This window comes from Culex pipiens, chromosome 2, assembly GCF_016801865.2.
Source record: "Culex pipiens pallens isolate TS chromosome 2, TS_CPP_V2, whole genome shotgun sequence".
NCBI lineage: Eukaryota > Metazoa > Arthropoda > Insecta > Diptera > Culicidae > Culex > Culex pipiens.
The window spans coordinates 93,681,502-93,698,741 of NC_068938.1; the positions used below are offsets into that span (position 1 = coordinate 93,681,502).

At 37.5% G+C, this 17,240-nt stretch overlaps 1 protein-coding gene across 2 annotated transcripts; it reads left to right on the forward strand.

Moving 5' to 3' along the window:
- The first annotated feature begins 1,061 nt into the window (after positions 1–1,061).
- Positions 1,062–17,240, forward strand: LOC120431316 (cytochrome P450 4c21-like). 2 transcript variants are annotated; one of them, XM_039596449.2, is made up of 6 exons: positions 1,062–1,502; positions 1,564–1,816; positions 1,879–2,005; positions 15,764–15,961; positions 16,486–16,912; positions 16,970–17,240. In XM_039596449.2, the coding sequence occupies exons 1-6, from the start codon at positions 1,151–1,153 to the stop codon at positions 17,137–17,139; spliced, it is 1,527 nt and encodes a 508-aa protein (XP_039452383.1). In that variant the 5' UTR covers positions 1,062–1,150; the 3' UTR covers positions 17,140–17,240. The 2 variants fall into 2 exon arrangements, with proteins under 2 accessions (XP_039452383.1, XP_039452382.1); XM_039596448.2 differs by lacking the exons at positions 1,062–1,502; positions 1,564–1,816; positions 1,879–2,005 and adding exons at positions 8,788–9,432; positions 9,494–9,746; positions 9,811–9,937.

A 17,240-nucleotide genomic window follows, 5' to 3' on the forward strand; every position in this document is an offset into this window, starting at 1 on the left:
TTTGTTTGAAGGACCTAATTAAAACAGAGGTTCAATATTTCTTTGACTTATTTATAGGAAATTTTCTGAACTTAAGAAAAAGAAAAATAATGAAAATGGACACTCATGAACACTATTTTTAGAAACAAAAAAAACTGTTCAAACATTTAGTGACTATAACTCGAAAATGATGCACTTTATCAAAATTTCGATTGCTTTATTCGATTTTACATTGAATAAAAACTACATTTTTACATGTAACTATGATCGTTTTGTGTTTGTGAAAGAGAATTCAAATTATTTGAAACAAATCTTCCAAAACACTTTCATTTTTCGATATGCCGATTACACACGGATTTCTTGATTACAGGTTTCATCGCCGTTAACTGATTTACAAAACGCCTTTTGCAGTAATAGCCCACAATTAATGCAAAATATGTGGATATTTGAGAGGGATAATCGCTTTGCAGCAACCCCAAAACGGCAAAGTAACATTCTCATGATGAGTTTGCTGAAAATGCACAAATCTGTTTGACTGGTGAGTTGCAACATTAAATTTAAATTTCATACAAGCGGGTTTTGCCCTAGAGTTCCAATTGAAGATTTTTTTGTTCTTCTATAAAATAAAATATTTCGTTAAAAAATTAAGTTATTTCAAGTTTGAAGTTGTAAATAAAACCATCCAATTCGAGATTTTGAACAACATGTTAAGCAAAACAATGTTAATGGACCAAATTGAGTTTGTTACTGACTTTTTATTACATGTAAATCTTCTCATTTATTGAATTAAAAATAAGATCTAAAACGAAAAACATTAAAAAAAACCTGGTAATTTAAAAACATTAAAAAAATTATGTTATCATAGCTATTCAAGTAAGCAAGCTCTGGAACCCTCCAGAAAAAAAATCTTGCTGCAATAATTGCTCTGGCAAAGTGCTTTCAAACTTGCTTAATCACAACCTCGTGGAAAACAGACCGAAAATATGATGAGCAACTTTCAAAAACTCCTGCACGCGCCCCTTACGAAAACTGACCAGCGCAACGTGTTTGTCGGTAGAGCGCACGCAGAACAAAACCAGAATCCCGAGATTCGCGGACCTTCAGTTTTGCGAAACATTTCCAGTGAGCAGGATCATCGGAGGAACTTCAGGATCAGAATTTGTGAATCGCAATGGGTTTGCTACTTTTAACTGCGGTCATTTCGGTGCTTAGTGGAGTGCTGTACTGGATTCACCGGAAGCAGTACAAGTTCGCGGAAAAGTGGCCAACGGTTGAGCCGGTGTTTCCGTTGGTCGGGAACACATTGAAGGTGGTCGGAAAGAACGATGTTGAACGGTTCGAGATAGTTAAGCGCGCGTTTGAGGCATGCGATCGGATTACCAAGGCTTGGGCAGGACCGAAGCTGTTTCTGCTGACCACCCATCCGGATCTGATTCAGCAGTTGCTGAACAGTCCGGATTGTCTGGAGAAGCCGTTTCTGTACAAGTTTGCTGGATTCGGGAAGGGTCTCTTCACGGCCAAGTGTGCGTCGAATAACTCCAAATACGAACCATGTTGATGAACTCAAGATCATCCCATCCGCAGATCACTTCTGGAAGGGACTCCGCAAGCGACTCAACGGGACCTTCAACCAGCAGGTCGTGAACGGATTCGTGCCGCTGTTTGTCAAGTGTGCCGAGAAGATGGTGGCCGGGTTGGACAAGTACGTAGACGGGGCTACGGTCAACGTGCACAAGTACACCGAGATTGTATTTTTGGAAATGGCCTGCTCGACCACCCTCGGCGGGGACATCTTTGAACGGCCCGGAAAGCACGAGTTTGCCGTGGGCCTTGATCTGTGGGTTGAGCCATGGTGTTGGCACTGTTGGATTGAGTGAGTGATGTAAATTTCGTTTGCAGAGCCTTCAAGGGAGCTTCGAAGCGCATGATAAGCCCGTATTTGTACCCGGATGTAGTGTACCGGCTGACAAGCTATTGCACTGAGCTGAAGAACGCAAGAAAAGTCGTAGTTGATTTTTTCCTAAAGGTAGGTTCGGTTCATGACAATATTAGATAAGAATGACTTTGCTACAAAAAATCAATTCCCCAGAATTTAGTGGATGTGGATTTGAAATTTTTGAAAGTGTAAGATTTTGAAGAATTCGTTTTTTTTTATGTACAGTCAGACACGATTATCCTTAAAGTTTCGATTATCCGAAGGTTTGTACGGGACTTCGGATAATCGAATAAATCTGATCTGAATTTTTTTTATCTTCGACCTCATTTATGACAAATTTGAAGGGTTGATTGCCTTAAAAAAATAATTCATTAGGAGTAGTTTAAATTATTAATAATAATAAGACAGCGCAGTTTCTTCGAGATTCAAATAACCGAAGTGAAATTTTCCCGAGGCTATCGGATAATCAAGTATGGTGTTTATTTTAGAAAGAAATTGTTTTTACAAAAGAACATCAAATATTGTTAATCTTTGGTTTCCCCCAACTTCACGTCTTTTTTATCTAAAGACCTAAAGTTAAGCTAAGACGTCCCACGAAGAAAAGAACGATGCTGTTGGTTCGATGTCCATAATGGAAAAGAAGAGTGATTCGTGATCTCTTTCGTAATATAAAAGGTTAAAGTCCTTGGTGTAAAAGGAGAGCGGGAAACCCAAATGCAGTCTGGTCCAAGGGAACCAACTTTTTTTTTCGAAAGATCTCGGACCAGCTCTCTAAACCACGGGAGTCAGAAGTTAAACAAGCTGATGAAATTTAAGAATATGAGGGTGTACAGTCATCCCACATATTCGGAATGGTTTACAGTTCAGACGATGGTTGAAAAATCATAGAAAATCGATAGTCGAACATAATGTTTTGCTTTTTCCTTCATGTGGAAACTTTTCTTGAGATCTATCGATTGATGTATAGATCGGCTGTATTTTTTTACGTTTGGTATCATTTTTTAAAGAAAAACATTGTGACCCATGAAAACCACAAATTCGGAACACTTTTTTCTTACGGATGTAAACAAACCTTGGTTTTCTCCAGGAATACAGATTTTTAACAAAATAATGACTTCACACACTGAAATCAATGGAACTCATGCTTAGTGATGTTTTATACATGGGTGGTGGTTGATTTATTTCAGGCAGCTTTAAAGTTTTATACATGGTCTGATGACTTTTTTGTGGAAATATCAGTTAAATTCTACTTTTACTAATGAAATAGCAAACGAATGTCCAAATAAAGGTCCTGAAAATAGTAGGGTTGACGGAAAAGCTGCATTTGGAATGCTATTAACAAATTAACTCGAAAGTGTTCCGAATTTGTGGGTGTTCCGAACAGTGCTGTTAAACGTTTAAATTAACGACGTTTAACTTAACGGAATCGTTAAAAGTTAACCTAAACGTGAACGCGAACGGAGCCTACGTTGATCTTAACGAGAACGTGAACGGAGCACGTTAATTAACGTCGTTAATTAACGTCGTTAATCAACGCGTTAATCCTTCTGAGGCCCCGGTTTTGAGGGCCTGTAAATCCCAAACGGTAACATCTAGCGGGTTACTTCCAGTTGCATTTTACGGGCATTAACAGTGACTATGAGTTCCCGGTGAGGTTATTTGTCCAAAGTTACCACCGGTTCCGGCAACCCGGAACATCCGTCAAGCATGTTTTTTAAGGCTTTTGTCATTCAATCGTCAAATGTCGACCTGAACAATTCAGCTGGCTACTTGGCCTACTTGGATGCAGTGCAATGGGACTCCAACTGCGTACCATCTTGTAGCCTACAAACTGCAAGCGCACTGGAGTTTAAAGGCTGGTCAACCGGAACCAACACAAAAGTGTAAGTGTATATTTCCTGAATAAAATAAAAAAATCTACATATTGAATCATAAGGCATCGACATGCATCTAAGTGGACATAATTTTCAATTTCATGAAGTTTGATATGTCGCATGAAAGGACTTTTCCTATACTCACTACACTTCCTCCAGTCTCCGGTAACCGGTTCCGGAGTGGTCCGATCGGGTCAAAGGACACCGGCATGATAATAGCTGATTAATGAGTTTCATTTCACTAAATTTGATAAGCAACATGTCGATTTTTGAATATCACAATCATCGGAACCATTTACGTGGTACCATGGAATCGGTTCCGGAGTGGCCACAGATGCCCTGAACTGACCCAAGGTAGTCAGTGTACCTATGTACTACAAACAACGTTTCATAACATAAGCTCAAATGTCGATTGAATGACAAAAGCCTTAAAAAACATGCTTGACGGATGTTCCGGGTAGCCGGAACCGGTGGTAACTTTGGACAAATAACCTCACCGAGAACTCATAGTCACTGTTAATGCCCGTAAAATGCAACTGGAAGTAACCCGCTAGATGTTACCGTTTGGGAGATACAGGCCCTCAAAGTCGGGGCCTCAGAAGGATTAACGCGTTGATTAACGACGTTAATTAACGACGTTAATTAACGTGCTCCGTTCACGTTCTCGTTAAGATCAACGTAGGCTCCGTTCGCGTTCTCGTTAATTTTAACGATTAACGGACGCGTTAACGTTAATTAACGTTTAACAGCACTGGTTCCGAATATGTGGGATGACTGTAATTAGTGTTACAAAAATTATAAATCATATCCAGATTCTTAAGCGAAGATGGCGTTACGAATGGCGAACGCCCGAAATGTCAAAATCGCGCAGTGGTACCAACATTACAAAAAAAGTTTACCATGGCATGACAGCCACACTAACACACTACTTTGCTACACATAAAGATATTTTTACAAAGTCATGAATAAAATCAATCATTCATGAACGATTTGAATTTTTAAAAGATTGATTAAACTTGTTCAACCCTCTAACGCCGATTGTTACACCAAAGCTTTACTAATTGTTTCAATTCAAATTGCAATTTCTCGAAAACTGTTAGGGATGTTTACTGCCTCCAATTTGAATTCCGTCCAATTTGGTGAATTCTGTAAACGAAATGGCAACGAAAACCGAAAGAATCGATTATGCTTAAGGGGTTACATACTTGTAGAAAATCACAAAATTTCATATTACAGAAAATTTATTGAATCCACTAAAAAGGTGATTTTCAATCACTCCTCAAAGTTTCATGAAGATATTACATGATTAAACTGAGTTAGAGACGATTTTATGCTCAACGTTTTGCCGTGCGCAAAGCGGACTGTCAAACTTTCTGAGCGTTTATCTCGAAACACCGAGTTGATTTACGGGTGCCACGATATCTCGAGATGGGATGGACCAATTTGGCTGAAATTCAGGGTAAAGACTCTCAAGACATATCCCATGTGCATGACGAAGCCCGATTTTAAAATTTTGTTTTTTTTTTTTTAATTCAAAAATCAAAAATTGACGATTTTTGAAATGAAAAACACAAAAATATTTTAATCTTTTTTTAAAATAAACTTTTCAAAAATCGGCCTTCGTCATGCACACAGGACCGGTTTAACGAGTCTTCACCAAAATTTTGAGCCGATTTGGTCAAGGCAGTGTTGAGATATCGTGGCACCCGATTTTTTTTTTTGAAACTGCTATGTAAAATATGTTGATTCGGTTGAAATCCAAAATTCATAAAAGTGACTTACAGTTGAGCATAAACCCAACCAATTATACTTTTCTGTAATGATTTATAAACTCAATGGGCCCAGAAACATTTCTCAAAAAAGAATTCATCAAAATTATGATCTGAATATCAAAAACATTGCGGTTTTTGGGAAAGGGGTGTGCAATTTTATCAGAAAATCTTCCAAATTTCCAATAAAACCTTTATAACTTTATTCCCTTATTTTCAATCACTTTGCGTGCTTCAGGAAAAATGTTCCTTGCATCATTTCCCATAAGAATTGATATGAGCTAAAAATATAACATTGAACCCATTTGAAGGCATGTCAAATTTCCAAAGGAAAACGAAGGTAATGTGCTCTCTATTAGAAAATTTTAAAATTAAGCTGCAAGTTTTCGTTTGCGCAACATGAACTGAAATCGTTTTTTAATTAAAAAATAGTCTGGACCAATTGATTTTACGTCCTATTTTCATCATAATGAGTCCTTGTTCGTCTTTGTACAGCTTGTGGTACCAGAGATATCGCAGTTTAAAAGTTAAGGTTTTCAACATATTTTTTGGCGAAAATGGCGAAACTTTGGGGTTGTGTCATTTAAATACACTTTTTTTATGCAACAGCTTATTGAAAAAATAATGACAAATTGAGTTATTAACTGTTGATTTTCTTGGGAAAGCATACAAAACAAAAAAATCAACTTAAAAATTATAATTTTTTATGAAGGCAATATTTTGAAGACCACATTGTATGGCCAAAATAACCATGTTTAACCATGTTTATGATGATTTTTTTTCTGAATATTTGATATTTGATTTGAAAATCGGACCATTAGTTGCTGAGATATCGTCATTAGAAAATGGTGGGTTGTTTGGGTGAGACTTAGAAAACTTCAATTTTCCTGTTTCTTTTTCTTTAAGCCGCTTTATTGCAGCAATCAGAGGTAAAATTTTCAATGTCTCTTATACAATTTTATTGCAAATTTTCTGAATTAAAAAAAAAGTTTTGGAAATGGTCACTCATGGTCACTATTTTTAAAAATCGAAAAACTGCAAATATTTCGTTAAAATCAAACTTTCGGTGGCTATATCCACATCGGTAGAACTTGAGATTCAAAAAGAGGGATTTATACAGTGCTGCCTCTAGCGGTGGAGAGCTCCAACTTTTATAACAGATTTTATGATAGATTTAACCGAGGGGTAAATTAACAGCACGATTTTTTCTCCAGCCTGAGCAAATAACTCGAAACACAACTTTAGAACCCCTTGACTGATAGAAACTGGCATAAACTGTTATACACATAAAAAAAACAAAATGGTAGCTGGCCATGCAAAAAAAAACAATTTTCTAATGTTTACAAATTTCCGTCCATCTTCAGGAACCATTTTCGTTCATATTCCATTGCGTCCTAAAAGAAACGGATTTCCATAAAAAATCGGATGAAAAATGTTTGGTCACTTGATCGAGAACCAGAGAAGTGCCATCTGAATGGATTATTTTCCGGTGGTTGGGGATAGTTGGATTTGTTACGAGCATTATTTTTATGAATCTTGTACAAAGAAGACATAAGTTGAACTAAAATAAACATTACGCTTGAAAGGTACGGTAGTTATTTGAAAACAAGTGGTTCAATGAAGCAATTTTAAATGTGCCTCTAAGTGATCACTTCTGTTGTCTTAGTTGATGTCACCAGGCCAAGTTTTTTTTTTAACTTTCAATCTGTACTCTTGTTAAGATGGTTGTTTATGGAAGACGCAAAACGCTTAACATTGCGTGTGATGGCCAGTTTAACGGAAACACATTTTCACTCAATTTTTAGTTGATAAAAAGGTGCAAATCGTGATGAGCTTGTTTGTTTTGATTCGTTGCCACGAATGTCAGTCTAACTGGTATACATTTTCTTTTATGAGATCGTAGTGTGCTGAGAAATCAACCAGGACAAATTTATCGTAGAACACTAATGAACTGATTTCTCGTCACACTTTTTGAGCAGAAATTTGTTCAGAGTTCCACGGATGTGCTATATCTTAAGAACGGAGCTCTTTAGCAAAAAAATCGGTAAAGTACTTTTCGATTGAACATTCTACTTTATATAACAAAATTATGTCAAATTTGTTTTTGCATAAAATTTCGATTTTTTCCAAAACTCACAATTTTTTTTAAAAAAAATTTTGACCATGTTTCTCTATGGCTCAAAAGTTGCGGGTTTTCCTAAAAAATATAAAAAAATCTCGAAAATCAAAAAAATACGTATTTTGGGAAATTGAGTTATTGTGAAAAAAAAGTTGATCAAAAAATATTCAATTTTTTCCGTGTACCTATTTTTTATTCAATTGACCTCAACAATACCTACAACTTTGCCGAAGACACCAAATTGATCAGAAAATTCACTCAAAAGTTACAGCTGTTTGAATATTTACGTACCATTTTTGTATGGACAGCAGCCAAAATTCTATGGAGACTGGTATGGGTGAACCAATGACACAATATAGATTATTGGGTCATAGGGAAGACCCCACCAAAGTTTGAGCCAAAAAAAATCAAAATGCTCACGTTCAGTATTATTTTTTGAACATAGAAGATTTTTTTTTGTGCATTTTAGATGATTAAATGTTTTTTTTTTCGCTCTAATGTTATTTTTTTGTAGAACCGTACATTTTTTGAAAATAATGATTGCACTTCAATTTTACGGGCGCTTAAAACATTTTATAAATTTTTTTTATAAACGTTGAAATTCTGGCTTTCAACAATTTTTTATAAGTCACGCTTAATTTAAAGATAAAATTACGCTGTTACAGGAACTATTCAGATTACATGCCACCATTTTCGAATTATAAATACTTTTTTTTTAGTGAAAACACAAGTACCTTCAGTGAAAAACATTTTTTTGAATACATGAAACAATAAAATCAACAATACCTATAAAAACTACTATTTTGTGTTTTTATATATTATTATTCGTATTATTATATTATTTTATATTGTTTTCAATTAACGGAAATGCTGAAAAATATATTATTCATAAACTTCAGCCGGAAACTGTATTTTCTAGAATTTTGAATTAAAATGTCGTTCTTTTTTAAATATCATATTTTGTAAATTTTTATTTGAGCTTCAAATTTGGTCCATCCTCCAAAAACTTTGAGCTGTTCATCCACCACCGAGACAGCTTTAATTTTCAGTCAAAAAAAATTGAGATATTGATAAACGGTAGTGCTTTAAACAACCACGAAAAACTAACCAACACAGTTCTATAATTGCCTCGCATCTCCACATTAGAGCTATAATAATTACCCCAACAAATTTTCGACCAAACTGAACAGCCGACAATTACCGCGAACACTGACCTGCCGCAACGTGTTCTGCCGTTGGGCGCCTCTTCTTCGCGCAATTCGCGATGAGTAAAAAATAAATCCCACGTGTGACTGGTACTTGTCGAGTTTCAACTATCTCAAAATGTGGACCTCTCGAATTGCGAACCTTCAGTTGCGCGCGACACTTCGAGTGGAAAGGGTTCAACTTTTATTTTGTGAACGATGGGCTTGCTGATTTTGACTGTGATCATTTCGGTGCTTAGTGGGATCCTTTACTGGATTCACCGGAAGCAGTACCGATTTGCGGACAAGTGGCCAACGTTTGAACCGGTGTTTCCGTTGATCGGGAACACACTGATGATGGTTGGGAAAAGTGACGTCGAGCGGTTCGAGGTGATCCGGCAATTGTTCCAGGAGTCCGACCGGATAATTAAGGCTTGGGCAGGACCGAAGCTGTTTCTGCTGACCACCCATCCGGATCTGATTCAGCAGTTGCTGAACAGTCCGGATTGTCTGGAGAAGCCGTTTCTGTACAAGTTTGCTGGATTCGGGAAGGGTCTCTTCACGGCCAAGTGTGCGTCGAATAACTCCGAATACAAACCAGGTTGATGAACTCAAGATCATCCCATCCGCAGATCACTTCTGGAAGGGACTCCGCAAGCGACTCAACGGGACCTTCAACCAGCAGGTCGTGAACGGGTTCGTGCCGTTGTTTGTCAAGTGTGCCGAAAAGATGGTGGCCGGATTGAACGAGCACGTGGACGGGGCCACGGTCAACGTGCACAAGAACACCGAGGTTGCCTTTCTGGAGATGGCCTGTGCGACCACCCTCGGAGGGGATGTCCTCGAACGGGCCGGGAAGAATGAGTTTGCCAAGGGTCTTGATCTGTGGGTTTCAACGGCTTGCTGATCTTTTGAGACTCTGATAAAGTGATATAAATTTCGTTTGCAGAGCCTTCAAGGGAGCTTCGAAGCGCATGATTAGTCCGTATTTGTACCCGGATGCGGTGTACCGGTTGACCAACCATTACAATGAACTCATGAGTGCCAGGAAGATCGTGGTGGACTTTTTTCTTGAGGTACGGTTGGATAAGTGCAAAATGTGGAGTAGAAGAAATTCACTCTGAGCTAATTAAAATAAAACATTGGCGCAATCTTACTCCCGCTTCTAGATGAGGCTAAATTGTTAAAGTACTTCATGTAATGGGTGAAGTAATAGCTCATTAAAGTTGGGCAGTCAGAATTCGCTACGCGGATTTATCTCATCTTTGTCTGTGTGTAATGTACTTTAATCTAATTGGCAAGAATTTTCGGACTCTCAAAGTGAGGGACCGAATATATTTCCGTTAGCGAGTAGCCCCGTATGGGCTAAATTGAGTTTCTGAAACTCAAAATTAACCGACTGCAGAACACTAACTCTTTACCAGTTCTTGAAAAAACTTGTTAGTTTTAATTCGTCCCAGTTCACGGTATTTTATCCGTTGATTTCTAGTAATGAATTAGAAAAATGTGCAAATTAGCTGCCTAATGAGTTTTACAAAATTACTTTTGACACATTCTCCGGCAATGTACACCTTAGGATGAAATTTTGAAAAGCGTGTATGAGCTATTTGGATATTTTTCCTCGATTCTAGACTACTTGAAGCTTCAATAATCATGGTTTTCATTAATTGATCATTTGAATATCATTTTGTACAAGTTGGTTAGGTTATGCATCAATTCGTGATAAAATCATCGTTTTAAAACATTTTTCTAAAAACTCCTGGTTTTCAGCGAAATAAAATCCAAAAAATATTCTTTTGATTGCATTTTGTAGGTTTTTAGTTGTACTAAACGGAAATGTCATGGGTTTGCAGTTTATCTTAAGTTAAGTTTTTTTTCAAAATAGTGTAAGTTTACCATTTTATTGCGTTGCAACGTCACGAAAAAGGGACAATTGTTTATGTCAACAAAAAACTAAACTTTCAATCATTTTGATATTTCGGATGCTCTTTGTACTTGGAAAGAGCTTTCAAATGCAATCTAGAGCGACTTAATTGGTTGTCTAGATCCAAAGTTACAACAGGTTTAAGTTTGCGTTGCAACGTCACGAAATTTTAAATCATATTGGTCACATGGCAAAAAAGGTGTATGCGTAGTTGGTTGTTGAAGATAAAAGGGTACTAAATATTATATATTTGTTATATAATGTTTCCGAGCATATTTACAGAAGAATTGTACATGGGTCATTCACAAATTCCGTCATTTAAGTTTGATGCAACTCGAAAAAAAAAGTATTTTATGAAACTTGTTGAACAAATCAAAATAGACCGATGTTCACAAGGGGGAAAAATTCTAAAACTTTCAAAAAAGTAATCACGTGGTTACTGGATGGCCCCTTTATGATAAACTGATTTACGTGAGGGTTCATTCTAATACAACGCAATGATTTTTTTTCCCAGACCCTTATGTAAGTCAAATTACAGTGAAATTCATTAAACAATAAAAATCACGTGATTCGATTGTTTTTTTTCACAAACTTTTGTCACTCTGTTGTTGGACGAACCCTTACTTAAATAAGTTGTATGCAACGTTTTGTTGTTCACAATTAAAAATGTTATGTTGCGCAGTTAAACAGTTATATTATTTCCTCAAATTTAATTTAAAAAAGCATAAAAGTCAACAAAATAAGTTACGTTTTTTGCAGTTCACCCCTTAGGGGCCATGAACAAACGATATGGGCACTTTATTTATAAATTCAAAATAAGCCCTCCTGAAAACATGAAGCTCCTCACCTCCCTTCTAAAACTTCCACGTGTTTTGTAAGTTGCCCAAAACCATTAAAATATTAAGGGAGCGTTCTTGCATTACGTAACAAAACATTTATATTTTTAGACCCCCTCCACCCCCTGGAAATACATTTCCGATACACTTTTTTTGTATAAATCCTCGAACCCTCCTCCATCCCCCTTGATATTACGCCGTTACGTAATGCATGGACGTCCCGTTAAATGGATAGAGGACGGGAGAGGGGGGGGGGGGTTTCCTTCGTGATAATGGAATAGTACAAAAAAAATATTTTGAAAACCCTTTGGAAAACTTCGTAAATCGTACTGCAACTGTGAAAGCAGAATAGGGGGAGGGGGGGGGGGGGTCTAACATGGGCAGGCCAATCAATTCACATGTCCTTGTACTGTCTATTAATGTCTTATAATCAAATTTTAACCTACAGTTGTTCAGCCTAACAAAAACTATGATTTATTTTGAAACTATAATTTCGTGACGTTGCAACGCAACGAAAAACCATGTTTTCAAAAACAGAGCGTTGCAACGTCACGAAATGTAAGCGGTCTTCAAAAATCGAGGTTTAATTTTTTCGAAAAACTAATGGTTGCAATCGATTTGTTGGCCAATTTTACACTAAAAATGGAAGAAGAACCCCAAATTTGCCGTTTAACAGAGCAGAGTTAATGGCGAAACATGAATTGGGTCAGGATTGAGAAAAAGTCACGCGTTGCAACGTCACGCTACATATCCCCCTCTCAAAAATAGAATATTCGCTTAAAATAATGTTTCAACATTCTTTCTTATAGGAAATTTAATGTACGTTCCGAATCTGTAATAACATATGTACCTTTTCAATGTAATTTTTGAGTTACAGCCGAAATACTGAAAAAAGAAAAGTCAAAGCGTTGCAACGTCACGGCGGAATGTGTCTTTTGATTTTCAAGCAGAATTTCGGAAACGTATCAATTTATCGCCAGAAGAATATTTCATTAACATTTCAATTCCTTTTTAGAGAATTGATCATGTTGGAAAAGAATTCGATAACAAAGAGATTTTTCAAACGAATTATTTTCAAAGAGCTGGTCATATTGGAAATTCTGCAAAAACTCATCTTCAAATAATTCAAAGAACTGATCGTGTTAAAAAAAATGCAAAAACTACAAAATTCATTTATAAAGAACTGTGTTGCGTTTAAAAAAATGGAATGGGGTGCACATAAACTTTAATCATGGTTATATTACAACTCGGAATGAGCTTAGACGGATGAAATCAAGCAAGTTTCCATCGAAAGTTTTGCAAAATAAAATGTGGGGGTGGGATCTCATAAACTTAAAAAAATATTTGCAACAACCTAACAGAGATTTGCTCGAAAAATGACTCATTCTCTTGCCAAAAATTATTACAAGAAAATGCGACAGAGACAGAGAAAAAATGTTCCCGATGACTCGATTTGTTTTCTTACTGTTAGCTTATCATACAATTTAAGTATTTGTTCGTTTCCAATTAAATATTACTTATACACAAATGCTGATTAAAATTAGTATACATTGGCTGACGGCTTCCAAATTTTATTCAGTATTTAAAAAATGTAAAATTTAACAAAGTCCATGCAAAATATCCAAGTGAGCAAATAACCAAAAAAGTGAACTTAAAATAAATGTTTGAAAATTCCTTGGGGGAACATCAATATTTAAAAAATCAACTTTAAAATGTTTCACTTTTTTATAACAGTTTAAGTATAAAAACCATACTTCGCTTTCTTTTCTACACCATCGGGTGTGGAATCGAGTTTTCGCGTCAAATCATCTAATTGTGATTAATTTGTGCTTCGCCATCACAACTATGTCTCAAGTGCAAACTCGTGAGAACACCTTCAAGGTGCTTCTATCGAACTTCCCAAAACGCCCAACATTTGAAGAGCTGCACAAGTTTGTGCACGTTAATCTGGCCTTGAGGCCAGAGCAAGTGAAAAGGCTCCAGATCAACCATGCGCAAAATTGCGCACATGTTAAGTGCAGTGAGTTGAAAATCGCTCAAGACATTGTTGCTATGCACAACGAAAAGCACGAGCTCGTGATTAACAAAACCAAGGTCAAAGTTCGGTTGATGATGGAGGACGGGGGAGTGGAGGTCAAGATCCACGATCTCTCCGAAAACGTCACCGATGACGAAATTGTGGCCTTTCTTCGGCACTACGGTGATGTCTTGAGCATCCAAGAAACAGTCTGGGGAGAAAAATTCGCATTCCGCGGCGTATCGTCAGGAATCCGGATTGCAAAGATGGTGCTTCGCCGCCATATTAAGTCATTCGTTTCAATCAGAAACGAACTAACGCTGGTCACCTACACAGGTCAACCAGCGACGTGCAGACACTGCACACTAACTCAACACATAGGGATGTCATGTGTTGATAACAAAAAACTTCTCGGCCAGAAGGCCGACCTCAGCGAAAGACTGAAAAGCGCACAGACAACTGCACCACAAAGTTACGCTGGTGTGGTGAACGAAGGTACCTCCACCACGGTTTTGCAAACCCAAACTGCACCACCACAAACAAATCCAATCGACTGCATCAGTATCTCGGGGACCGACACCGCGACGATCTTGCCGAATCACTCAACTGAGATCACGAACGAGCTCAGCGGAATCGGCACTGGAGACGACAACGAACACCAAATCGAGAACTCACGAAACGAAGAGAGCAACGATGAAGAGATGCCAATCTCTTTGACGCCTGCTAACATGATCTTGGAAAACAATTTCAAGGTCCCTTTTCCCATCCGGGACCCGAAGACATCGCCATCTTTGGATACCATCTCAGAGAGCGAAAGTGATATCTCTCCTGGAGGCTCTGCGCCCAATTCGGGCCGACGAGGACCCGGTCGCCCGAAAAAGAAGAAGACGCGCCATTGAAGCTCAAAGATAGAAGAAGAACAAACTCTAATAATATTTATTGTAAACGATAAACAATTTTTGGTATAGCTGTTCAAATAATCTGTATTTATCGACAAAACTTATGCTATTCTATGTAAACCATGTACAATTTATTATGCTCTAAATAAACTTTTTTTTTACAAAAAAAAAATACTTCATTGCCAAACTAATGTCCTTGATGAAATTGGTTAAAATTATCTCATAGTTAAATTAAAATCAAAAATTAAAAAAAAAATGACTATGACTGCTGATTCTTTTTAAATAAATTTAAAAATCACATGAATAACGCGATAAATTATTGACTGATTTCTAACGTGCGATGTCTTGAGTTGTTACTGCCTTACTTTCTCATTAGATCTGTTCAATAACAATTTTTATACTAAGTGTATGGAATGTTATTATTTTTTCTCTCATTAACGATGATCATGTTTTTCTAATAACAAAATTTGATATTTTAACAAAATTTGTTATTGAAATGAACTCCGTTTTGTTATTCCCACCTGCCCGGAAAAGAGCGAATAGGGAACCCCTACAATTATGCGTAGAAACAATGACAACGGTCGAAAAATTTCAATCGCGTTATTCTCAGTTGTACTTGTTTTAGTAGAATGGCAGTATAATTAATCATACAGTCATCAGGGGTGACATTAGGTCTGGGGGTGAGATTGGGTCATACAAAAATGCTGAAATTTGTATGACCCAATCTCACCCCCCAGATCCAATGTTACCCCAGACGACGGGTACCATTATTTCCAAATATTGTTCTCCACCCGTATTAAATCTGCATACCAATATGAAAAATCACAACCCGATCGGTAATTCACAGCCGTAGAGTTCCCTTTGGTAACACATTAATTTCTAATGCCGTTGCTTTGTCGGCATCTGTAGTGATGTTATACAATATAGCTTCTCTCGTGCCAATTTCCCTCACGAATGGTACAATTTTCTCACATAACAATTAATTGGTCGTATAACTGCTGTCTATTAGTGTAAATACGAGGTACTTTAATTGTTCCTCACGATGCAAAATACTGTTCAGACTATTTTGTATCTTATTAGAACTACGTTGAGTTAGAATTGTTCTAACGAGCACCAATCACCATATCTTTTTGTAAACTCAAACATGATTAAATCAGTTTTGTTTTTTTTTTATTTGAGTCTTTTACAAATATTTAAATAATCTGATCAACATTTCTTTCTTCAAGCTGGTATCCGAGAGAAGGCAGTACCTTTCGAACAACAACAACTACGATGATTCTGTTGGATATTTTGGAGAGGAAAAGGACGAGACCACCTCCGACCAACCGCGGATCTTCGTGGACGAGCTGCTGAAGGTTTCCCGCGATGGCAAAACATTCAGCGAAACGGAAATCACCGACAACATGTACGCCGTAATCACCGGGGTAGGTACATATGGGCGGTAAACCCTGCGCTAAGTGAAGGTGTCTCCGCGTCTTCAGTTGAAGGCTAATGCTTTGCTAATTTATACAGTTCAGGTTGGCACAGTTTTAACCTTTGCTTAGGTCAGTGCCACGTGGGTCAAACACAATGGTATGATCATTGGTGAATATGTTTAATAAATTATTTTGGTTATTATTTCGGTTGATGTTGGAACACAGTCACCTTCAAATTTTTAGCCCTTGTTTAGCAATCGTTTTGTTTAAAATTTGTCAGTGAATGCTACGATTAAAGTATTTTGTAACTACCCTTGCCAATCATTTAACAAGGCATGTATTTGATACTTATTCATTTGTTTCAGCCTCAGACATAATTTCCCAGATAAAGACGGGGGTGAGTCCCCTTCTAGAGGATTTGGCCTGTACGGGAATGACTCATTTTTAAACTAATTCAAGATTTCATTGCGCTATTTTCATATTCCTGCAGTTAACTAGAATTCTTCTTATAAATATTGCAAAATTAATCACAGGCCGTCGACACGAGCAGTCTGGTAACGGCCCACGCCTGCCTGTTCCTGTCGTTCTACCCCGAAGTCCAGGATCGACTGTTCAAAGAGGTCGATGAATTCTACCCGGCAGACTGTGCGTGCCTCGATTTTTCCCCGGCCACGCTGAAGCAGCTGCGCTACACCGAAATGTTCCTGAACGAAGTTCAACGCCACTGGCCGGTGGTTCCGTCGATCGCCCGCCAGAACATTGCCGCGATCGAGATCGACGGAGTGCGCGTTCCGCCCGGCCAGACCTTCATCATTGGCATCAACGCGCTGCACCACCGGAAGGACGTTTGGGGCCCGGATGCGGAGCGTTTCGATCCGGAGAATTTCTCCGAGGAACGCATCAAGCAGCGCCATTCGTACGCGTTTTTGCCGTTCAGTGGGGGCAAGAGGATTTGCATTGGTTTGTGAAGATTGCGTAAATTTTTGGATATTTTGTAATTTTTTCTCTCATTTTTAGGTTACAAATACGCACAAATCGCGATGAAAATTGTCATGATCTACCTGGTGCGAAACTTCAAGTTTAGTTCAAAAATCAAACCGGAAGATGTCAGATTTAAGCATGACCTAACGATGAAACTGGCGTTCGATCATTTGGTGCAGATAACCAAACGGAATCCAACGAACTAACTTTTTTTTGGAATTTTGTGTTGTTTTAAACATAGAAAACTAGAAAGAGTTGATGGACAAATAAATTATTTTTTTGTAAAATCATAAAAATAACACTAAAA

Excerpts from the sequence above, each read along its gene's own strand:
- LOC120431316 (XM_039596449.2), top strand. The coding sequence starts at position 1,151 with ATGGGTTTGCTACTTTTAACTGCGGTCATTTCGGTGCTTAGTGGAGTG. Across the intron at positions 2,006-15,763 it reads TAGTTGATTTTTTCCTAAAG|CTGGTATCCGAGAGAAGGCA; the intron begins GTAGGTTCGGTT and ends TCTTTCTTCAAG. Across the intron at positions 15,962-16,485 it reads TGTACGCCGTAATCACCGGG|GCCGTCGACACGAGCAGTCT; the intron begins GTAGGTACATAT and ends AATTAATCACAG.